Source organism: Sphaerodactylus townsendi, linkage group LG09, assembly GCF_021028975.2.
Source record: "Sphaerodactylus townsendi isolate TG3544 linkage group LG09, MPM_Stown_v2.3, whole genome shotgun sequence".
Lineage (NCBI taxonomy): Eukaryota > Metazoa > Chordata > Lepidosauria > Squamata > Sphaerodactylidae > Sphaerodactylus > Sphaerodactylus townsendi.
The window spans coordinates 15,186,234-15,210,646 of record NC_059433.1 but is presented as its reverse complement, the minus strand read 5'-3'; the positions used below and the strand labels follow the sequence as shown (position 1 = coordinate 15,210,646).

Here is a 24,413-nt window from a genome sequence, read left to right as displayed (position 1 = left end):
AAACAGGAAAGAAAGGAGCCGCAACTGAGCTCCGTGAACGGTGAGCGGAGAAACGACGCTCCAGTGAAGTGAGTGCTACTTTTCAAATTCATATTGGGATTCTAAAAGAAGTTGTTTAGTTTCCAGAGAGGGTTCAGAGAAGAGAGGGTTAACCCTGAAAGGCTGGGTTGAACTCAATAGAAAGTGACCCGGAAAAGGAGGGAAATTTATCCGGATTGAAAGCAATGAGCTCAATGGAACCATAGAGTTTTAACGATCCAGAGTGGTAAAAAAAACCTGGTTTGGAAGAAGCTATTTTGGGGAACGTGTTAAAGAAAAGAAGTTGGTGCAAACACAGGAGGAGATGGCAACGAGAGCCAAAAACGGAGGGAGCAACAAAACTCCAGACAAGAGTGGAGCTGAAAATTATGACAAATTGGAGCAAATGACTGAAAGAGCTTTAATGCTCCAGGAAGAAACAAAGGAAAGACTGAATAAATTGGACTGTAGACTTGGAATCTTTGAAAAAGAGATTCAAGAAATTAAGAAGGATATGAGTCATGTAAAGAAGATGGAGGAATCAATAAAAGAAATAAAGAATGAAATTACCAACATTAAGGACAATGTGACAGTTACAGACAGCAAAGTAGAAATGTTTAAAAATCAGATGGAAATGATGATGGATCAGATGGCTCTACGAGAACTTAGACAGAAAGAAGATACTCTAAGATTTAGAGGATGTAAAGAAGAAGATAAGGAAGATTCAAGGAAAAAATGACCATTGCCTTAGCAGAATTTTTAGGAAAAGAAGAGAAATCAATGGAGCGTGAAATTGACAGAATTTATAGAGCAAACACTAGATTTCCAAAAGATAGAAAAGTACCTAGAAATATTGTAGTAATATTTGTAAGAAAAAAAACATACGATGAGATTTTAATGAAACATTCAAAAACCAGAGTGACAATAGGAGGTCAAGAAGTCAAAGTACTTAAAGAAATGCCATTACATATATTTATTTATTTATTTATTATATTTATATACGGCCCTCCCCCGGAGGGCTCAGGAAGGAAAAGGAAAGACTATACTCCTCTAATCAGTTGGTTGAAAGAAAACAAAATTATTTTCAGATGGGAATCTGTAGAAGGTGTGAGTTTCACACTAAAAGGGAAGAAAATTTTGATAAGATCAGTTATTCAAGCGCAAGAATTTTTGAAAGAAGCGGCAGTTTGTGGGAAGAGACAATAATAAAAAATGTAAGTTACAAATTATTAAGTGAAAAAACAAACAAAAAGATTTATATATCCATGTTCCCCTTTTTATTCTTATTCTTTTTATACCTTTCTTTTAATTTTCTTTTTCTTTTATAACTAAGAATTTTTCAAACTCTTTTTCTAATCTCCTTTCCAGCTTTTTTCTTTTTTTCTTTTATCTTCTTTCTATCCTCTCTGAACCATTATATAGGAATATTTGTATAAGTTTGACCACTCCATTAAATTAAGTTTATCACTAATAGAAATGTCATATAAGTTTTTGTCGATTAATGTGAACGATATGAACAGCCCCAACAAAATAAAAAAGGTTTTCAACACTTTAAAACACCTGGAACATGATTTAGTGTGCATACAAAAAACGCATATAAGGAACAAAGACCAGAAATATCTAGAATGCAAAAAATTGGGTCAGTTATTTGTGTCATCAGTTGAGAAAAAGAAAAAGGGGGTCGCGATATACATTAAGGAAAACTTAAGACCCCAATTAATTGTTCAAGATAAAAGAGGAAGACATGTGGGGGTTGAGGTAACGTTGAACAAGGTTAAAATCCTTCTAATGGGAATATATGCACCCAATGAAAGAAAATCAATTTTTTAAAAGAATTGGCAGACATTATAACACAATATATGTACGACAATATAGTAATAATGGGGGACTTTAATGGTATAGTTAATAATAAGTTAGACAGAAAAGGAAAAATGGGTACAAATGGAAAAATACTACCAAAAACGTTTTTTCAGTTGATGGAAAATCTAAAAAGGATATATGGAGAGAAAAAGAAAAATGGAAAAGGATTATACATTCTATTCAAACAGACATTATAGCCACATCAGAATTGATATGGTTTGGGCTTCAAACATACTTCTATCTAACGAACAAAATAAAAATTTTGCCACGATCAATATTGGATCATAACCCAATTAGTTGAAATTTAATGATTAAGGAAAAAAAGGTAAGAAACTATACAATTAAAAACTGGATGCTCCAAAATAAAGAAATAGTGGGAAAAATGAAGAAAAATTAAAAGAATTTTTTCAACTCAATAACTCAATACAGGATTTAAGAATTATATGAGATGCAAGTAAGACATTCATGAGGGGTATTTTCTTAGAGCAAGAGATAAAATTTAAGAAGAAAAATAAAGAATAAGAGAAACTATTAACTAAAGATTTGAAAGATCTTGAAAAAAAGCTAATTAAAAAACCATCCAGTAAAAAAATAAGAGAAAAATCCTTGAAATAAAACAAAAATTAGATAGAAAAAGTCAAATCAAGATGGAGAAACAGTTGAAGTTTATAAAACAGAAAGAGTTTGTGTGGGCAAATAGGCCAGGATGTCAGCCAGACTGAGAAAAGAAAGGGAATCAAGAATAATAACAAAAGTTTAAAAAGGAGTAGAAACGATAACAGAGCGAAAGAAAATTGAAAAAACCTTTATAGATTTTTACGCAAAACTCTACAAAGAAGGAAAGTCAGAACAAAAAATAGAAAATTATTTAGAAAATTGTGAAATATAATTAATTAATAAAGACAATTTAGATGAGTTAAATAAAAACATAACTGGTGAAGAGATAATATCAGTGATTGACTCTTTGTATCCTAACAAAGCTCCAGGGCCAGACGGCATTACTGCCAAGTTCTATAAAGAAATGAAAAAAACAATACTCCCAAGTCTAGTTAAATTATTTAACAAAGTTATGGAAGGAAAAGGGATACCCAAATCATGGGAAGAAGCTTTCATATCTTTAATACCGAAAACAACAACAAGAGCTATTAGAGGTTTCAGAATATAGACCACTTAGCTTCTGAAGATCGACTATAAAATTTTCGCAAAGATCCTAGCAAACAGATTAAAAGAAAACTTTTAAGAAACATTTAAAAGTGAAGATCAAGTAGGATTCATGGCTGGAAGACATAGTAGAGATAATATAAGAACAGTGGTAGATTTAATAGAGTATCTAGAAAAACATGCCAGGGGAAAAATCTGCCTTAATTTTTCTTGACGCAGAAAAGGCATTTGACAATATAAGTTGGCAGTTCATGGAAAAGGTATTGGAAAAAGTCGGCATTCGTAATCAATTCAAAACAGCAATAAAAACAATATATAAAAACCAATTTACCTCATTAATAATCAACGGAAATCAATTGCAAAGGTTTAAAATTAATAAAGGAACTAGACAGGGATGTCCCCTTTCACCCTTGTTATTTATTTTACAATTAGAAATACTGGGGGGGGGGGGGAATAAGCCAAGACAACACATGGAAGGGAATAAGGGTTAAAAAATACAGCTATAAATACAAAGCATTTGCGGATGACGTAGTATTGTTTGTAGAAGATCCAATAGAAAATATAGAGGGAATACACAAAAATTGGAAAAATTCGGTAGGGTATCAGGCTTTAAAATAAATAGGATGAAAACAAAAATCCTAACTAAAAATTTAACACCGAAAGAGAAACTAATTTTGCAAGAAATGTCAGGTTATAAAATAGAAAAACAAGTAAAATATCTTGGAGTAACACTTGAAAATAACAATAAAATTTTATTTGAAAATAACTACAAAAAATCTGGACCAAGATAGGGAAAGAAATAGAAAAATGGAAAAAATTACAAATATCGGCTCATTCCACACATGCAGAATAATGCACTTTCAAACTGCTTTCAGTACACTTTGAAGCTGTGCGAAATAGCAAAATCCACTTGCAAACAGTTGTGAAAGTGGTTTGAAAATGCATTATTTTGCGTGTGCGGAAGGGGCCATTGTTTCTAGGTAGAATAGCTGTTATAAAAAGTAACATCATTCCAGAATGTACCAGTGTCGCTTTCTTTCAAAACAATAAATAAATGAAAAAATTGTTAGTAAACTTCATCTGGAATGTTAAGAAGCCCAGAATAAAGCATAAGAATATGATCGATGAAAAAAATAGAGGGGGCTTGAGACTACCTGATATACAGGTAGTCTCAACTTAATGGCTAATGGACTGGATATTACTGAAAAGCAAAAAAAATACTAAATCTCGAAGGATATGACCTACTAGAGCAGTGGTGGCGAACCTTTGGCACTCCAGATGTTAATGAAAAATTGGTTAAAATATAAACATATTATATACAATCAAATGCCAAATTGGGTCTCAAGAGCAGAATCACTCCAAATAAAGGAATACCATACAGAGGGGAACTGGCCTACATACAAAGAAACATTGAAATGGGAAAACAAAAAAGTTGAGTTAAAAACCAGAGAAGAAATTATAAATAAAGATACACATTGCCGATGGTTCACTTATCAACAATTAATGGATATTTACAAAAAAGATTTGGTAAATTACGGTTTTCAGAAAAATCCAAATGAATTTGATGATATAATTAGCAAAGGTAATAAAATAATAATAAAAAGAATGTATAAATTTCTATTAAAGTTGAAAACTGAACAAGAAGTGGTGAAGGATACGATGATCAAATGGGCCAGAGATATAGGAAGAACTATTACTCTCGAGGAATGGGAGAATATTTGGAGAAGAAATAATACATTCACTCTTTCAATGAATTTGAAGGAGAATTTTATAAAAATATTCAATAGGTGGTATTACACACCAGAGCGTTTAGCAAAAATGAACAATCAGATAGAAGGAATATGTTGGAAGTGTAGGAAAAAGAAGGGGATGCTAATTCATATGTGGTGGAAGTGTAATAAGAACAAAAAAATTGGGGAAAAGATAGCTAAAGCAATGGGGAAAATATTTAAAATTAAAATCAAAATGAAGCCAGAACTTTTTTTGTTGGGACTGATCAAAGATGTACACATTTCAAAATATGAAAATTTATTTCTGTACATGATAACTGCAGCTAGATTAGTGATAGCCAAATTATGGAAGAAGAAAGAAGTTCCTGCGACGGCAAGCTGGGAAGAAAAGTTACAAGAAATAATGTCATTGGACAAACTAACCTGGAGGTTGAAGGATAAAACAGAGAAGTTTGAGGAAACATGGAAACCTTACTTAGCAATATGAATGTTGGGAAAAAAATTATTAACGAAAAATAAGTAAATAAATGAATTTGATAAAGGAAAAAATAGTATATTAAATATGAATATATATAGATAAGAATTAACAATTATTTTCTTTCTCTTAGAATTACCCCAATGGTTCTTTATAGTTTAATGAGATAGGCTGTTAAGAGTTAAATGCACTAGCGTAAAAAAATACAAATGGTTTGGAATAACCATATTTTCTTTGATGGACTTTGTGATTATTTTAATCAACTTAAATCTATATTGAAATATAATTTAATATTAGAAAAAATGATAGAAAAAATGTAGAGAGGGTAGGAAGACTGATAGAAACTACATTCTTGTTCCTTTACCCTTTCAAAAATGTTGTAGTTAATTCTGCAATGTTTTAATCAACTTTTTGATAATTGTATAATTTCTCTTGTTATGTGTATGTGTGTGTTTGTCTTTGTTTTTTGTAACTATGTGGTCATTTAATAAAATATTTTTTAAAAAATAAAAAAGACCCACTGTTTCTGTAAGAGTGTCATTGACTTACAGTGGAAACTCGGTTTTCGTTGGTAATCCGTCCAAAAAGAATCAATGAAAACCGAAACAGATGAAAACTAAGGCAAACTTTTCCATAGGAATCAATGTAAATCCAATTAATCTGTTCTAGGCACTCCAAAAAACATACCAAAAACACATTTTTGGTGAATAAACATAGTGTTTAATGCTGAAAACAGTAACAAACAGTAACAAATACTAGGACCAGCTGCAGAGCCAGTGGACCAATGTCGCACCAGAAAGCTGTCCAAAGAGTTTCTGATGCCTCTTTAAGATTTGTCTGAAATGGGGCAAAACATTGTCATTAAACAAGTTGCAGACACGGCCTGCTTTGTCTGAATGATTTTTCTCCACAAACTCCTGCACCTTACTGCAAATCGATGAAAACTGAGGCAAATTTTTCACTGAAAAAATAGATGAAAACAGAAACTGATGAAAATGGAAGGCAATGAAAACCAAGGTTCCACTGTACTAGAAATATTACAGAGAGGCAGCTGATTCATATGAACTATTAGTGCAGCAGATTTACTGTGCATATAACAGTTCTCAGATTGGGAGGATTTTATTGTTTATTTGAACACTGATAACGCATTGAGGTATTCTACTGTGGATAAGTAAGGTAGATATTATCTTTTTGTCATTAGATATGAGTGATGCATGTTGAATAAGTCATTATTCGGCAATATACTTGATTTTTGATATATAGAATTATTCTGGGGAAGGCAACTTCAAAATGGGGAAAGAGCCATTTACCCTGAAGAAAGGTTTCATATTTTGTTGGTCACTGTTGAGAATTCGTCTTCGAGAAAGATTACAGAACAGAGAACGGCTTTTGACTTCTTGCCAACAGTTTATCTGTGAAAGGGATGTTCATCTTACAGAAGGATTACAAAATGAAGGAGATATGCACACACACACCAACCTGCAGATTGATGTTACCTTGATCAAATACATTATTTAGATGATATTATCCGTTTTTGCTCTACAGACGCATACTTTGTTTACACCTTTGGTGTGGCTTAGCTACTGTATTGCAGCCAATTCTGTGAACCCTGTGCTAGATAATGCAGCAGCTACTTCAGACCAATTACTCTGCTGTTCTTAAGACTTTCAAATAAAGACAACAACCTGCCCCTGAAATAGGATTTTAGAGACAGTATGTATTTTGATGTCAAAATTTGTGGGTAAAAATCCATTGGAAAGGAAGAACAAGCAGTTGCTGTTCCTGCCAGCAGTGACAAACATACCTCATTACTTACCTCTGCTGGAGCATCAATTGCCAGGACAAAGGCGGCTCTGTAGGTCCTTCCTCCCCAGCACCTCTGCCTCCCCCACCTTTGCAGACCAACATAAATAAAACATTCAGGCTGGCAAAGGGTCAGCAGTTCTTGATGCAATATCTGGTAAGGGACCGTGTGTGATGAACGAGGCGAAAGATATGGTTTGCAATCACCGTTTGCAAATGATGCTCCTGACTCTGTGGCCAGAGGTGGGATCCAGCAGGTAAGTTATTAATTATTTGTGTGTGCCGAGAGGGGGTTACTAATTGGTGATTGTCACGTGATTTTTGCCTTAGTTATGTCCCTCCTCTCAGCAGTAGCGTGCAGAACTTGAAGCAGTCTAGCAGGAGGTGCACTGGTGTGCGTGGCAGCCTGCGCCTGCGTGCATTCGTTTCCCCCCCAAGGACCGGCGCAGCGGCTGCGTCCTTGCCACAGCCCCACCCAGAATGCCCCGCCCTGGAATGCTCAGCCACGCCCCCGTTGTGCCCCGTCCAGCCCCATTGGTGCTACACCACAGCTTGAATCCCACCACCATGGGAACCTGTTACTAAATTTTTGGATCCTACCACTGCCTGTGGCTGTGTCAAGAAAACGGTCTGTGTGGAACAATGAAAGCTATTTCTCCTCTCTCCTTTGCTGCTGCGGCAATAAATCGAAACACAGTTCCAGCAGGTGGGTAAACCATATAAGCAGAAAGAAGAAGGTAAGTTTTGCATCAAAGAAAAGCTGTTGAAGCAGCGGATTTACTCGGAGTAGACCACGTTGTAGGACGCAATGTAGACAAGAACTGATAGACACAGTCACCAGTGCAGTTCTCTTTATTGCTATCTACTAACAGCTTCGCCAGACCACAGGTGTTTCCAGGCACACATCACACTGCTGTCTGTGCTAACTATATACAAAAGTGGTACCAATCAGGTGCCCTCACCTTATCAGATTTGCACACGGTACAAGCTGTGCACTCAGTACTAATCTGCACACGGCACCTGTTAGAAGGAGGGTCCAGCTGTCATTTAGATTTTGCTCATCTAAACATTTACACATGTTCTGACAAAAACAACCGTTTATACCTATGATCTCCTTCTAGGAGATGTTAATTCTGGAGAGCAGGCAGGGGGAGGGTACACCTAAAATGCGACAAAACAAAATCCACACAGCATACAATCCATCTGCAAAAATACTAAAATGGAGAAGAACAGGACTCTCTTTTGGGCATAGCTGCCTCCAGCCAGTAGGTCCTTGACTGCAATAATTTGCAGAAGCTTCTTTTAGCCTTCATTCCCCTTCTTAGGGGAGAGCTTGACTTTCCCCCAGGTACTGCTTAAATGTGCAAAGCCATCTTTCTTAAAGACAATGGAAAAGACAGACCCTGACCACTAGGTGGACCCCTAGACTATCATCTAAGGCAGTGGTGATGAACCTATGGCATGGGTGCCAGAGGTGGTACTTAGAGCCCTCACTGTGGGCACGTGCAAACAGTGCCCCCCCCCCCCACATCTAGGCTGGCCTGGGCCGCTGGGCTTGACTATTAGAACTAAACCTAAGACTGAGTTTTGGGGAAGCAGTGTATGTAACCCTGTTAAGCGCTGTTAAACCCCACTGGTTTTCATACGAAGAACTAAAGCACGATCCTTTACCTGGGAGTAAGTTCAATTGCTTGCAATGGGGCTTGCTTCTGAATAAACCCTCCTAGGGTCGTGATTCACCCAGTGGAAGAGGTGCACAGTTGCTTCAAAACAAAGCCACCGACTACACCAAGCTTACTCCAGAGTAATGCACACTTTGGAGCCAACCGTTTTTCTAAACAAAAACAGAATTCAGGTTAAATTGCTGTGTTGGCACTTTGCGATAAATAAGTGGGTTGCAATTTGAGCACTCGGTCTCGAAAAAGTTCGCTATCACTGACCTAAGGCGTCAGTGGAGGTACCACAAGAGATTCAAGGCAGGGCCCCACCAGTCTGGGAAGTAGCAGCCCTGCCAACTGTCAACAACCCCAGTGGTGGCCTGCAGATGCATCACACCATCACTGGTGGGGCTGAAGGCCAGGGCCCGCACGCTCAGCCTGCCTTTCCCCCTCCCTCGGTGGGGCGGGAGAAAAAGGAAGGAAGAGCAGGCAATTGCTGGCTCTTCACCCACCAGCTTATGACAGCGGCAGCTCATTTCTTTCCAGGTTCTATATACAGCCCAGTCTTGGCAGGGAAACAACATTGGTCTTACCTGTGAAGGAGACTTCTCCATTGAGCAACTGAGGACATCTTGGGTTCTTGCTTGATCTCCATTTAGGAAGGCAGGGGTTAATAAAAATTTCCCAGGCTCCTCCGCTTCCTGTAGGTCCGCCTCCTCTCTCTCTCGCTCTCCAGTTCTGGTTCCTCCAAAAAGCAGTGGTCAGTTGAGTAGAGAAGACTATGACAATATTAATATAGAGAAAAAATTCCCAGAAGAACAACTTCCCATAACAATGGGGAATAAAAACTAGTCCAGGAAGAACATCAAACAGTGAATGAGAATACTGAAGGGACCTATCACAAACAACGGAGGAATAATTCCTGGAAAGGAGCAGCAATGAACTGAATCTCTACATCTAACAATGTCACTAAATGGTATTTTCTGGAGAGGATGGATGACCAGATCGGGAGGGCAGATGTCCTCAATTGCTCAATGGAGAAGTCTCCTTCACAGGTAAGACCAATGTTGTTTCTCCATTGAGCAAGAGGACATCTTGGGTGACCTCCCCTAGCAGTGTCACAGTTTTCTAAAGGGTGGGGTCGAAATCCTCTCCTGTGACGTGATGCAGCACCCTCCGGCCGTAATCTGCATCGGCCGCACTGTAAACATTCAGTCTGTAGTGACGAACGAACGTGGAAAGACCACGTCACCGCTCTGCATATTTCAGCAATGGCACATTATTATTGAAGGCTGCGTTCGTGGAAGCATTATGTACAGAGTGTGCCATGATTCCAACTAGAACTGTCAATTTTTTGTACCCTAAATGCCTCGGCTATGCATTCTCTCAGACATTTACTAATGGAGGGTGAGGACAATTTTTGACCTCTATTGTGATTGGCGATTGAGATAAACAAGGCCTCTGATTGTCTAAACCACAGGTGTCAAACTCGCAGCCCTCCAGATGTTATGGACTACAGTTCCCATCATCCCCTGCCAGCATCTGGAGGGCCGCGAGTTTGACACCTATGGTCTAAACTCTTGGATCCTAATCAGGAAGGCTTTTAAGGTTCTCCTGACGTCAAGTTTATGCCAATATGCCTCCTTAGGGTGTTTTGGGTCAGGACAAAAGGTAGGTAGAAAAATCTGCTGTCGTCTATGAAAGGTAGAGTTAACTTTGGGAACGAACGCAGGGTCCGTACGCAACACTACTTTATCCTTATGGAATAGTTCCGACACCCTTCTGGCGGAAGTGATGGCAACTAAGAAAATAACCTTCATTCGAAGGTGTTTTAACGAAATATCCATAATAAGCTTGAAAGGGGTTGCAGTAAGGGCATGTAACACTGTATGCAATCTCCACGTTGGGAAATGATGATTGACTGCCCTATCCTTCAGAGTAGCCCCCCTAAGAAACCTGATAATGTGGGGATGAGAGGTAGGTGCAAAACCCTCCAACCTAGGGAGTACTGAGGTCAGTGCTGCCACCTGTCTGCGAAGGGTATTAGCTCTAAGGCCAGTTTCCAAACCATCCTGTAGGAAGGCTAGTATGTCACTAATCTTAGGGTCTGTGGGGGAAACCTTCCTCCAGCACCATCGAACAAAGGCCTTCCATGTGGTATTATAGATTCTCTTCGTGGAGGGTTTTCTAGAGGCCAAGATGGTGTTCAACACAGCTGTAGAGTACCCTCTGGAAACTAATTGCCGCCTTTCAATCTCCAAGCGGTCAAGTTCAATTGCTCTGGGTTTGGGTGACGAATGAGACCCTGACTGAGCAAGTCCTGGTGAGGTGGGAGACTTAGAGGTTTGCGTGCTGACATCTGCAAAGTGTTGGTGAACCATGGGCATCTGGGCCACCAGGGAGCCACAAGGATGCCGTCTGCCCATTCCTCCCTGATCTTTCGCAGTAGTCTGGGAATCATGGGAAAAGGAGGAAAGGCATAAAGAATTCCAGGAGACCACTTGGAGGATAAGGCATCCGTGTTCTCCGCTTCCGGATGGTGGAAGCGTGACATGAATCTGGGAAGCTGTTTGTTCTGATTGGAGGCAAAGAGATCCAGTATCGGAGTCCCTAAGTTTCGAGTATCAATTGAAAGAACTCCTCCTTCAAACGCCACTCTCCTGGATGTATGCTCTGCCTGCTCAGCCAATCCGCTTGAATGTTCAGATTGCCCCGGATATGTTCAGCTCGGATGGAGGATAGATGTGTTTCTGCCCATTGAAACAGTAGAGTAGCTTCCCTGTGGAGGGCTATCAATTTGGAACCTTCTTGTTTGTTTAGGTATGACTTGGCTGTTGTATTGTCCGTCTGTACAAGAACATGGGTTCCCAGTAACAGATGCTGAAAACGTATGAGGGCTAGTTGAATCGCTTAGTTCCAAAACATTAATGTGAAGTCGAACCTCCATTGCTGACCAGGTCCCTTGGACTGGGATACCCTCTAGTGTAGCCCCCCAGCCCTGAAGATTGGCATCTGTGAACATCTGTTTGGTGGAAGATATCCAGAAGGTTCTTCCGATGCTCAGATTGGTCATTCTGGTCCACCACAGAAGACTGATCTTGATTGATTTCGGAACTTGTTTTTGGATTCTGTTGGAGATAATTTCCTGAAAAGGTAGTAGGAACCTCTGAAGCGGTCTGGATCTGAATCTTCCCCACTGAATCGTTTTGGAGTAAGCTACCAGCAAACCCATCAAACTGGCGAGGGTCAGTACAGAACACCTGTCCCTGCTGAGAATCTGATGTATTTTTGACCTCAAAGTCTGATTCTGTAATGGAACCAAAATCTTGCAAGACTTGGTATCTATGACAAAACCCAGGTGTTCCAGTCTCTTAAGGAACTCTTTTCCCTGGTGACTATAAATCCATGTTTCTCTAGGAATAGTATGGTCTCCTGACAGTCCAATAATGCTTGATCCCGAGAATTCGATCGGATCAGTATGTCGTCCAGATAAGGGTGTACTTTGATTTTCCTCTCCCTGAGCAAGACCACCAGATTGATGAGTAACTTGGTGAACACCCTTGAGGCGGTGCACAGACCAAACGGAAGAGCCCTGAATTGAAAATGATCTTTTCCTACGCCAAATCTGAGGCATTTTCGGTGACTTTCGAATATGGGGACATGTAGGTAAGCCTTGGAGAGATCGATCGAGGTGAGAAATTCTTCAGGCTGTAGGGAGTCCGCGATGGAACACCGGGTTTCCATTCTGAAATGCCTGTTTGACGAATTGATTGACATATTTTAGGTCTAAAATTGGGCACCATTCCCCATTTTTCTTGGGCACTGTGAACAGGATAGAGTAGACTCCCTGCTCCCTCTGTTCCATTGGAACGTGCTCTACAGCTTCTATCTCTATTAGATGTGAGATAGCTTTCAGTTTTCTGGACCTCTTTTCTGGGATTTTGGATAAAGGGGACATCATGAAGCGGCTTGGAGTGATAGAAAGGAATCTATGACATAACCCGACGTAACTATTTCCAGAGACCACGCATCTGTGTGGGAGGCTTGCCACACCTGGTGAAACTTTAGGAGTCTTCCTCCCACCGCGCAGTGACTGGCATCATGCTTTGGACTGTCGGTTGTCCTGATTGAAACAATTGGAACCTGGATTCTTTTTGTATGAGAAGCCTCTCTTGGGTTGTCATCATCCCTGGTTCCAGTAGGAACGTCGGAAGTTGTCTCTTTTGAACTGATTAGACCCCTGTTGGGGACGAAAATTGGAGCTGGAAGATGTTTTCCTGTCAAAACCGCGAAAGGGTTTAGGCAGATGCTTTGGTTTTTCTTTAGGGTCTACGAAGAATTCCTTTAGGTCTTCACCAAACAATTTCTCACTCTGGAAGGTGCATTCCGAAACCATGGTTTTGGATCTCCAATCGGTTTGCCATGCTCTCAACCAGAGCAGCCTATGAGTGGCAACCGATGAGGCCATTGAACGGGCCGAAAAAGTAACAGCGTCTAGGGTGGCATCAGCAGCAAAACTGGCAGCCTTGAGCATTCTGTTAACTCCCTCTATGGCTTTGGTCTCAGTAGGAGGTAAAAGTTTCAAAACCTTCCATGCCCAGACGATCGATGCTCTGGATACAATGGAAGCGGTAGCTGAAGTTCTGATGGCCATAGCGGCTGCCTCATAAGTTCTCTTGCAGAATTGCTCTGATCTTCTGTCTTGCATATCTTTGATCTGCCCTCTACCATCCTTGGACGCAAGACCTGAAGACTGCAGTGCAACTATGGGACCATCTATAATGGGAACTTGTAAAATGTTGTTAGCATATGCAGGTAAATCATACAGCTTGCGCAAGAAATTGGAGCAACACCTGTTGGCTGCAGGTTTTTCCCCACTGATTAATGACCTGTGTCTCAAAATATTCCAGGAAAGGAAATACCTTTTTGGAATTAGGGTTGGAGGGGAAAAAATTCCCCATCCCCTTTGTGTGGCTTTACGTTTAGAGGAGCCCTCCCCACTTTGTGCTTCACCAACGTGTAGGGCAGCAACAGATTTTGACAATATTGATAACCTTCCATTTGAAACAGGCGAGAAGATTGCGCAGTAACCTTCATCTCCTCCAAATCCTCTTGTTCAGACAAAATCTCCCCTTCTTCCTTGCTGAGTGGTTCTGAATCTGAAGAGCCCCCAGAGGGCTGAGGAATTAGTTTTGGTCTTTTGCTTTGGTTTGCCAGGCAGTACCAGCCCTTTTATCGTCTCTGACCCCGTTTGGAAATAGGTATTATGGAACTGGAAGAAGGGCTCCCTGGGCAAGTGGCCATTTGGGATCTGTAAAGCTCTAACATCTCTTCCCTCATCACAGATCTCTCTTGTTGAAAGGCTCCTTTAACAAACTCAAAAATTTCAGCTTTTAGATTTAATGAGAACTTACCGCCCTCCTGTAGGATCCCTGGGGACTCTTCTAGTTGCGAGATGGCCATAATAGAGCCCTGACCCGCGACACCAGGGTCATTGGGCTGTTGCAATACGAACCGCCATGTCCGGCGACCGTTTGATGCGTCCCTTCCTTTTGGCGCAAAAACTCTTTTTGATTGGGAACCGCACGTTCGTCGCGTCCCAATCTCTGGCAATGCTGCGGGCGTTCCCTCCTGAGAACCCTCTGTTCTGCCAGCTCCAATCTGGGAGCGTTCGCAGCAATCCTCACTGTCTTCCTCCGAAGACAGGAGAGTCTCTCCTCGTTTGGGCATCTTTCTCTGAGTCCCCGTAGGGAGAGAAATGAGGCAGGCCACTCACGTTGGCACCAAAAAACTGTGCCGGCGAACCACCGATCAGCGCGGCTGGCCGAGGAGCATTGTGCCTCCTTACGGAAGGCTATTGCTACTCCCGGCTCTGTCCCCAATGGAGAGAAGGGGAAAAATTGAGAAGAAAAAGAAATGAAACAGAAAGTAGTGGCTGAGAGCATAGCCACTGTGCCTGCTCTTCTTAAGGCAGAAAGCAAATTGGAGAGAGAGAGAGAGAGGAGGCAGACCTACAGGAAGCGGAGGAGCCTGGGAATTTTTAAATTAACCCCTACCTTCCTAAGTGGAGATCAAGCAAGAACCCAAGATGTCCTCTTGCTCAATGGAGAAAGACAACCTATTGCACTGGGGGAATCTTCCACCTCCTGGGCCACGTTTGCCCCCCAAAACATTTGGGCTAGCCCTAGGGACAGAATTCTTTTTTAGAATGCGAGAATGTATTGTGATAACACAGATTAAAATTAGCTCACATGCTGCTCCGGAGTCACAGTCTGTCTTAAACTGAAGAAATACAGCAGCTGCCTTTCTGAAGGAAGAGAGCCTTTCAGCCTAAAATGTTCGAGGATGTCCACAGCCTGCGGGTGTCAGAGCTGTGGGCTTCAAACCGACAACTCAGGATTATGTAGAGCTGCTACCCAAAAGCACCCGATCTGCGCATCTGCAGAAGTAATTGGCTGTTTCAAAAGTACCTGCATTTTGTTCTCGGTTTGAAATACCCCGCCCCCAAGAAATGGGAAGCAATGGAGATTTTTTGCAACAATTCGGTGTACAAAAAATGTTTACATGGAAGGAGACTTGCAAGCAGCTTGGACTGTTACATCAAATTCTGAAAGATGTACTCCATAGCGAAAGATTGATTGTAAGCACTCTGCTTGCGGGTTCAAACTGCGACACGCTAGAAACCTATCAGCTTTTCATTTGTAAGTAATGAAGTCATTTTTATAGCGTGACATTGTAGTAATGCACTGCTGACCCAGCAGCACCGTGGTAGAACGTTGGCACACCAACGGACCTACGGCCTTCTGGTCGCGCACTCTTACCTCATCCAACCCATTGTTATGAGTCACGGGTCATGTAACTATCTGGCTCAGTCCACCGGCGTCCCAGACAAAGGGACAATGATGATCTCTTGCCCTCAGAGTGAGGATTGAGCCCGAAGACGCTTACGCTCGCTTCTCCGCGACGCATGCTTGGCCAGGTGGGGAGATCATGCATCGCCATGATGATCTCCGAATTCTCCTCGGGCCTCTCGGCCTCCGAACTCCTGCGTTCCTCCCCTCCTACAATACCGCCCCGTGGGAGAATAACAATAAAAGGTGCCAGGAACCAGCATCGCTGGAGATTAAGCTAGGAACACGTGGACTCCGCGGCTCCCGCTGCTGGCGATCTCCACCCAGATATTATCTCCGCGTCCTCGCTCCTTTCGCTTCTTGCGCTGACCACGGAGTCGCGACTACAAGCTGAATTGTCAAACCTCGGAATCCCTCACGAACTCCACGCCTGCTCACCGTCGCTTGGGAAAGCGCTCGCTGATACCGAAGTCCGGCTGGATCGCCAGCATCCAGGGACCACTGCTTCCATTATCGCCAGTCCTCTGGATCGGGCGATCCAGAGATTTCTCTCAAGGCCCTAGGACACTCTCTCGTCCGACGGAACACCGGTGAGTATGGGAGCCTTGCAAAAGCAGGGCTTATGACCAAGCACGTTGACCCAAACCTAAAGCGCAATGGCGTTAAATGCTGCAGGGTCCCCGTGAAGAGAAGGGAGCTGGCGCAAATTGGTTGAGGAGATTTGAAGCTCAATGTCCATGGTACCCAGAGGGGGACATTGAATCTTAAGGACTGGGAAAACATCACAGGCGCACTTCTTCTTCGCGACAGAGCCACCAGCAGCGCTACCGATGTCACTGCCAAGTACTGACGTGGAGACAATGTTATGTCGCCATCAGCCTGCAGAACCTATGGCTCCCTTTGTTGTAGGCCGCCTCCTTTCGATCTTTCACCTTCAATTTCAACTCTCCGGAATTTTCTCTATCCGCTAAATTGGACGCTTCTGTCCTCGCTTCTGCTGCCCACCTTTGCTCCTCCGCCCATTTCAAATTCCTCCAGCGGCTCAGCCGCCTCCCCCCCTTGCTCCTCACTTTCATTTTCCGCCAATACCGCGACTCCGTCAGCCTAATACGCAATGGCATGCTGGTTTTCTGAAAACTCCCTGTAGGCGTATTAGCCACGATCTGCAAAAGGAGAAAGAAACCCTGACCCGAGGAAGACGCGATGCCGAGATTCTCGCGATTGTGCCCTACCCGTCCATATTTCACAGATACCGGAGGGGAGGATGGCATTGTTCGACAGGTTATCGAATTCACCGCCCTGCTTCTCTTTATCATCTCACTGAGCTCCATGAAACCATGCGGGGCAATGCGGAATCACTAGCCCCTCGGTAGGAGGCATGCTGGAGGCAATCGGCGAGGGAATCGCCAGTAGTTCCCGGACGACTGGAAAACTTCACCCCTTCCGCGATGCCTCCCGCAGGCCCTGCACATTTCCTTGATCTGGGAAAGCGAGTTCCCAGCCAGTGCTTCAACAGGGCAGCCACCTCCTGGCCGGCGCACCACGCGCGCCACAAGCAGCTTCGGCCGATGCCTTCCTGCTTCGCGATCAGATTGTGCCTGCTCTGGGGCCCACTCCGCACGGTATCTGGAATTAATGCTACAAAGGCGTTATCAAGGTTCATAATGCGGCCAGCCAGCCCTGAGGTTTCTCCACCATCCGGCCAAAATTACAAGAGCCCTATGCGGAAGTTTGGCCGAGACGGGCTCCAGGAAGCTCTCAAAGGCAGGTTGACAACGAGGGAGGCTCCAGGGCGAACTCCTTAAGCGCCTGCATGAAGGCATGCCTCGGCTGAGTGCATAAAAGCAGTCACGAGCTTAGGTAGGGAACCCTGAACTGGCCGACGATGCTTCAAAGCGCCGCCCCAGGATTATCACGGGTCTTTTTAAAGCCCCAGCAAGAGCCAGCCTTCTAGCTGGCCCACTCCTCATGTCTGCTTACCAGGGCCTTGAGGTAGTGTTCCAATTACAGCAAGCCAGGACTCCTCCGGGACTGTAGACTGCCCGGGCGGGGACTACAGCCTGAAAGGGAGGGTCTTCCCCAGAGCGCTTAAGACGAGGGAGGTCGGGCCGGGTGCTCTCAAAGCCTGCTGGGAAGGCCCGGCGCGGGCATCTCCCCAGCCGGAACCAAGGCCCTCGCGATCTCAAGCCAGCTTCCCACGATCTCCCGCGAGATCTTAAACCGCCCAGCTCCCAATCAGTGATCCCATCCCCGCGGGAGACCGATAGCCTGAGTCTTGCCAAAAGCTATGCCGTGGAACAGGGATTATTCATCATCCCAGGGGTCATCGACTCCCGCGCGCAGGGAGCTTCATCCACGTCCAGGTGTGGACCGACATCCTCCGCGGGGAACTACCAAGTTCATCGATCATCCTGCCTCATGGCGCCACTTTCCGGAGTCTGATCTGAAGTTCAGCTAATCTAAATCGTTGCTGTTTGCTCCCCCTGCGTCTGCTTCCTGCTCCTGCTAACCCGCTATTTCCAAAGTCACCATGCACCTCCTTCAGTGCCGCAGAGTGTACGCGATTTCAAAATCTCTGCAGGGTCCACCAGCAATCACTGAACTACAAGCAGCTGTAAGGGGATCAAATCCAGATCAGTGAGCCTCTGAGGCGCAGTGCAGAAGCCCTAAGCTCAAAGCTCCCAGTGGCAGCAAAGTGGAGTCAGTACTTCAGGGAAAGCAGGATCTCACAGCCTGCGAAGGAATGTCGCCTCTGCAAGATCCAGAAAGCAAGACCCTCAAATCAAGGAAGTACGTCCTCCTCATTGCTTGTCGCGGCTCTGTATGCCTATATATGCTCTGTATAGCCATACCCCTTTCAAGAGAGACCCCTAAAATTTCCCTTCATCGGAAAGATTTGTCCATTACTTCTAAGCTATGCTCTTGTGCTTCAATTAAAGGTTCTCTCCTTTTGATTATGTGTGCCAATGCCTTGAAAAGGCTTCACCGTACAGCATCCTTAACAAACAGGACGCAGCTTGGCTGTCATGCCTCCTGGAGGCCGATGGGACCTGCTTCCGGGCGCCTCCATTCTTGGTTTAAACCCTCCGAAACTCTTCTTCAAACCTTTCCTTCCAGGAACAACTTTTCGCCGTCATTCATCTAAGTTTCCTACACTGCTACATTGGCGTGGCGCAAGTTATGTAAGTAGCCAAAATGTTTTCATTATCCCACATTTTCTGCTGCTGAGCTCCTGGCTAGTCCACGGAGTGCCAAGGGGTCTCTCAGAAGCCACACCTATCTTACACAGCCTCCGCTGTGTAATGAAGGGAGTAGAAGCCCGAGCTCAAACCGGCCAAGTCTCCTTACAGGAGGAAGGGTAGAGCTGACTTCCAAACCAATACCCCAGCCTTCTTTTCTGCACACCTCTCTCTCATGGGTCTGGACGCGACCTTTTACCCTCTAGATCTAGGTCCTTGACAAAAGGTTTTCTTGCAAACCCCTCTCAAATTGCTAAATTAGTGATCAAACCTCCAAGCCCAGGAACTGTTTTCTTTGCATCTTTCTCTAAATCTTTCCTATAAATGCTATGTGCGATATGCATCTATAATTGTGGAATTAATTTTAAGTTGCCGACCTGGTTGTGACCTCTCTCCTTCTCCTAAGCCCAGACGAATTCGCTGGCTGCTCTTTGTGTAATGCTATGCGTGCTGCAAGAAGTGTCGCTGTCGGAATAGACCAACTGCACCTAGAAGGAAAGCTTAGCCCGGCAAGCTAAAGAAAAGAAGTCGTTCCCCCCCTATTGACCCCAAATCAAGGTCTCTATCCAGCCAGACCATATCAAAATTACTTCTTCTCTATTCTCTATCAAAAAAATTTACCGCCCCCCCCCCCACTCAGGTCTCGGGCTTTCGCATTGTCATCCTAAGAATCTAACTCAATAGCCACGCCGAAAACCCCTGAGGCGGTAAAGCATGTTTCTCTTCCGCTACAGGAGTCCAGCTTCGCCATGCCAGAGGCTAAGCCCTCATCCGAGGAGATGGGCGCTGGGCCTCCTGGAGGATCCGACCTCGCCCGCCCACTGTTGAGAGAGAGCCCGGTGCACCCCAGCCTGGAGCCAAGATGGGAGGACCTCCTCTGGAACAATGCCACCCATTCTTCCACGGAGATCGTAACCCCTCGCTACCTCCCCAGGGGAATGGCAGCCTGGGCCAGCTATAGCTCAAGGTTGGCTGACGCTGTGTAGCTGCTCCTCATCTACAGCCATTCTCTCCTCTTCGTCCCTCTCTGCCTGAAACAGGCAGGTGCAGCGCCAGGAACATTCCTGATACCATAGGTTAAACCCTTGGGAACTCTCCGGCTGTTTTCAGCGGCTTGAATAATTGTTGAACAGGTTTCCTTCTCGCAACCTTGCTTAAAAGTTAGAGTCACTGAACCTGCAATGCTAAAGAGCTATCAATGAGCTCTCCTAAACAACTTGAGAGAAACCCATGGACTCCTAACGCCATCGCATCTTGTAGCTTTGGTAGTCAAAACAGCAAGAAACCATGCATTGGACAATTATGCAAACCGCGGGTTGCCTTCCTTCCTTACCCATCTAGCCTATGTACTGTTTAGCTATGTTTATTGTTTTCATTTATATGATGTAAGCCTATCTACAAACATGCATGTCTTGTATATATTATTGCCAATCTAATGTCTGATGCGCCTTTGCCCCAATGAGTGAGGTCAGCCCTCTGAAGCTGGCTGCCGGGAGGATGGTTTAGTGCTATTGTACAGCTCTGCATTGGTTGTTGTATGCCTCATTATCGGATCTTTGTTTCGCTCTCAATGTATGTCTAATATTGCCTGTAACCTATGTAAGAAGCCCTCGACTTTCCTTACCGCAACCAAGTTCTAATGTTTCACAAGCAGCTCGGCCAGCTTGACCAACGGGCGGAGGGGACAAGCGCCCTTCAAATCCCTAGCATTTCGCCTTCCTTCTAAAACGTGAAAAGGGGATGTAGTAATGCACTGCTGACCCAGCAGCATCAAGGGTAGAACGCTATAATACCCAACGACTCTACGGCCTTCTGGTCGCACCGCACTCTCACTTCCTCAACCCCGCATGAGTCAATGGGTCAAGAACTATCTGCTCAGTCACCGGCTGCCCCAGACAAAGGGACAATGATTCGCCCCCAGGTGAGGATTAGCCCAGACGCCACGCCTTTCCTCCAAGACGTAGCAGCCAGGTGAGATCATGCATCACATGATGATCTCCTAATTCTCCCGCCTCGAACTCCCTCCGCCTCCCCTCCTACACGCCGGAGTAGAATGACAATAAAAGGTGCCAGGAACCAGCACGCGGGAGATTCGGCGAGAACACGGACCTCCGCGCTCCCGCTGCTGGCGATCTCCACCAGATGTTATCTCCGCGTCTCGTCTCGTTCTTGCGCTGACCACGTGGGTCGACTACATGACATGATTTATCACTCCCAGTAAGACCCAAATATATCTTTCGTTTAACTTTCGTACTACGGTCACTAATAGACCTTGTGTTGACAAGAACGAGAAACCATCCCAGGCCTATCTCGAAGTCAATGGGTTCAGTTGGTTAATTTTGGTCTATTCTCTGGAGATCTTTCATCGCTTTTGTTCTGGACATTTTACGCAGGCGCAATAACTGTATTACATGTGAACTGGGTAGGCAGATACTAAATGGGTTGTGTTCCCCCGCCTCAGGGCTCTGTGGGAAAAGAACAGAGGCACGTTGTGCTTCATTTTACTGTCTGCGACCTTTTTGCCCCGTAGGGCCATGACACATACAATGCTGAACATGAACAGAACCCGGGTAAAGAGCTGAGGGGGACACAGCGTATCAGCGGGACTAATGTTCTGACTTCAATAAAATTCACAGGACTGTCTATCCGTCTATCCACTTCTTACTTGCCCATCACCAAAGGATGACCTTTCTCTGCGGAACCGACCTAAAATGGAGGGAGGAGGGAGAACTGCGTGGGCCATTCTGAGCTCTTGGAGGAAGAGCTCTATGAAAATGAAATCAAATCTTTAATTTATTCAGCAAACTCTATTTAACTCATAGACTTCCAGATACAGGAACAATAAAATATTCAAAACGTAAAGAAAGTGACCAGGTTTAAAGGTTAATACATGGTTACGTCGTTTGACATTTGTCATATAAATTCTGGAATAATTTAAGTTCCCAAAAATCGTCGAAAATTGCATTATCATCAAAGGGGAACAACTGTAAACCAATACGTGATCAAATCAACAAGTTTTGGGGATGGTTCATTACCCAGATTCTAAGGGGTATGGCTCTACTTCAGTTAATTAACCAAGTTCGCCAATTCCTCTACCGTCCAGCTCTCTCAGTCCTTGGATGGTCGCAGTGTTACTGAATCCATAAATCTGTTGGCCTAACTAATATTCAGTCAGTCACCAGCAAAATTGCCCAAAGGAGATCTTACAGAGTATGTTCTGAAGGACTTCAGTGTGAGGGAGAACTGGTTCAACCAATGGACATCCAGGCCTGACACTATTCAGTGGCCATAGTATGGCAGCTGTTCTTTTTTGGGACCACCAGCAGTCTCTGGTGGCAGTATATTACCTGAGAAAATGTATTTATTTTTATTATTTATTTATTAATTAAACTTATAGGCCGCCTCATCCCCAAAGGGCTCGAGGCGGCTCACAACATGGCTGTTCCAACGAACAGCAAATCAGCAACATAAAACTGAATTCCTTAAAACCTATGCAGCAATAAATTAAAACAGCAAAGTATTGTAAAACAACATTGTTTAAAACAGGCGCCCGAACCAAGGCCAAGGACGGGAGGAGTGTGTGTGTGTGTGTGTGTGTGTGTGTGTGTGTGTGTGTGTGTGAGAGAGAGAGAGAGAGAGTGTGTGTGTAAGCCTGACAGACACAGATTTCTTGGGAAATTCCCTCTGCATGCTGAGATGAAGAGTTGTTTTTCAGAGTACATTTTAAACCTTGTCCGCCCAGTAGAGCATACTCAGCAAGATTTTAGCAGTGGAAACTGTGTGATCCAGTGAGCTTGCTTGGCCCTGCATGCAGTTTGGTGAGTCACAGTCCAGATAAACCTGGTAAGTGGTCTGTCCTTTAGAAGTGGACAAAAAGCAACAAACCACAGTTTGTGATCTGGACAAACAGCAGCTTGTCCAAAAAAGATAGATGATTCATTTTCAAGCACGGTGTATAGAAGAAGGTAGAATGGGAGGGAGTGCATGAATCCAAGGACTACTCAGGCTTGTTTATAATGCCAGACCTTACCCACATCCTCCAACTACATCAGCTGAGATGGGGCTGTGGCCATTCAGAAGGCCATTCAGAAGGTTCAACCCCAAACATCCCCAGTTTTGAGTCAGGTTCAGGGATGTAGGCATAGATTTTTTATGGGGGGGCCTCGGGGGTGAGGCCATGCCTCCAGAAGCCCCAGCCCCAGCCTCAGTGCTTATAAAAGCAGCTCTCCTGAGGCTGGGGATGGCAGGCTCCCCTGCCCTCCATCAACTAGGCTCCCAGCCGGCAGCCCCTTCTGCCTTCCCCTCTGGGCAGAGGCGTAGCTAGGGAAAATGGAGCCTGGTTAACACACACACACACCCATGGGCAGCCACTCCGATGCTGGAATCCACCCCAAACGCATCACTTTCAATGGTTAAACTAGAGAGCCCAAATTCTCCTTTTAAATCCACCTTAAAGGGAGAATCTGGGGTTCCCAGTTAAAACACTGAAAGTGATGCTGTTTGGGGATGGATTCTCCTCCACCCTGAAACAGCATCACTTTCATTGTTTAAACTGGGGACCAGAGATTCTCCCTTTAAATCCATGGCAAAGGGGGGTAGATTTAAAAGGAGAATCTGGGGAAATTCGGGATGTGCCTGCTGTCCGTGGTGCAATTGTTAAGCTAGCAGCACCAAACTTTCAGAGTATCTTTAGGAGACTCTCCTGATGATACCACCCAGGTTTGGTGAAGTTTGGTTCATGGGGTTCAAAGTTATGGACCATCAAAGGTGTAGCCCCCATCTTCTATTAGCTCCCATTGGAAACAATGGGGGATGGGGCGCCCCATTTGGGAGTCCATAGCTTTGGATCCCCTGGACCAAACTTCACCAAACTTGGGTGGTATCATCAGAAGAGTCTCCCAAACAATCCCTGAAATAGTGGTGCTACTAGTTTAAAACCTGCGCCCCCTGAAGGCCAAAAACCAAAAAACCACTAAAAATTAAAAAAACCCAAAAACGGAGGGGTGGAGCTTTGGACATGCAATGGGGGGTTTGAACCTGAGAACCCCCCCTTACCTACGTCCTTGGTCAGCTTGCAGAAGATATGGAAGACCTCTCACTGAGATCCTAGATCAGGAGTGTCCAACTCTGGCGCTTCAGATGTTCATAAACTACAATTCCCATCAGCCCCTGTCATGCCAGCCCCTGTCCTAGATAGTCGCTGGTGATCAAGAGACAACACTGACTTTGAAAGACCAATTGAATGACTCTGTATAAGACAACTTCATGTGTGTTCAGTTACCCATAATGCCCCACTTTTGCAAATTTTCTTGGAACACTATGCAGGGAACAGTTTTATTGATGCCGAGGCTATGCTAAACAAGCCAATAACTTGTGGCGGCAAAGGATCTAACATTCTACTTAAAGATTTTGGAAGAATTCATGAATCTTATTCCTGATAGGAAGGGGAAAAAATCATTACAGCAGCCCATGCTTATTTGTAAATTTTTATATTTATTATAACAAAAATTATGACATGTTCATTTGTGCATCCTCCTTTAATATAACTCTTGGTATGTAAATGATCTATAGTAAGTGAACTATATACAGTCATGCTGGTTGTGGCAGCAGAGAGGATC

General features: G+C 44.0%; 1 protein-coding gene across 1 annotated transcript in view; it reads right to left on the bottom strand.

Annotated features, from left to right (window-relative positions):
• Window positions 1-21,202: 21,202 nt before the first annotated feature.
• Window positions 21,203-24,413, bottom strand: part of LOC125439401 (PH domain leucine-rich repeat protein phosphatase 1-like) — a 108,740-nt gene continuing 105,529 nt past the window's right edge. Inside the window, exon 4 of the mRNA XM_048508507.1 lies at window positions 21,203-21,373. Within this exon, the coding sequence (XP_048364464.1) occupies window positions 21,203-21,373 (171 nt within the window). The remainder of the gene's footprint in view (window positions 21,374-24,413) is intronic.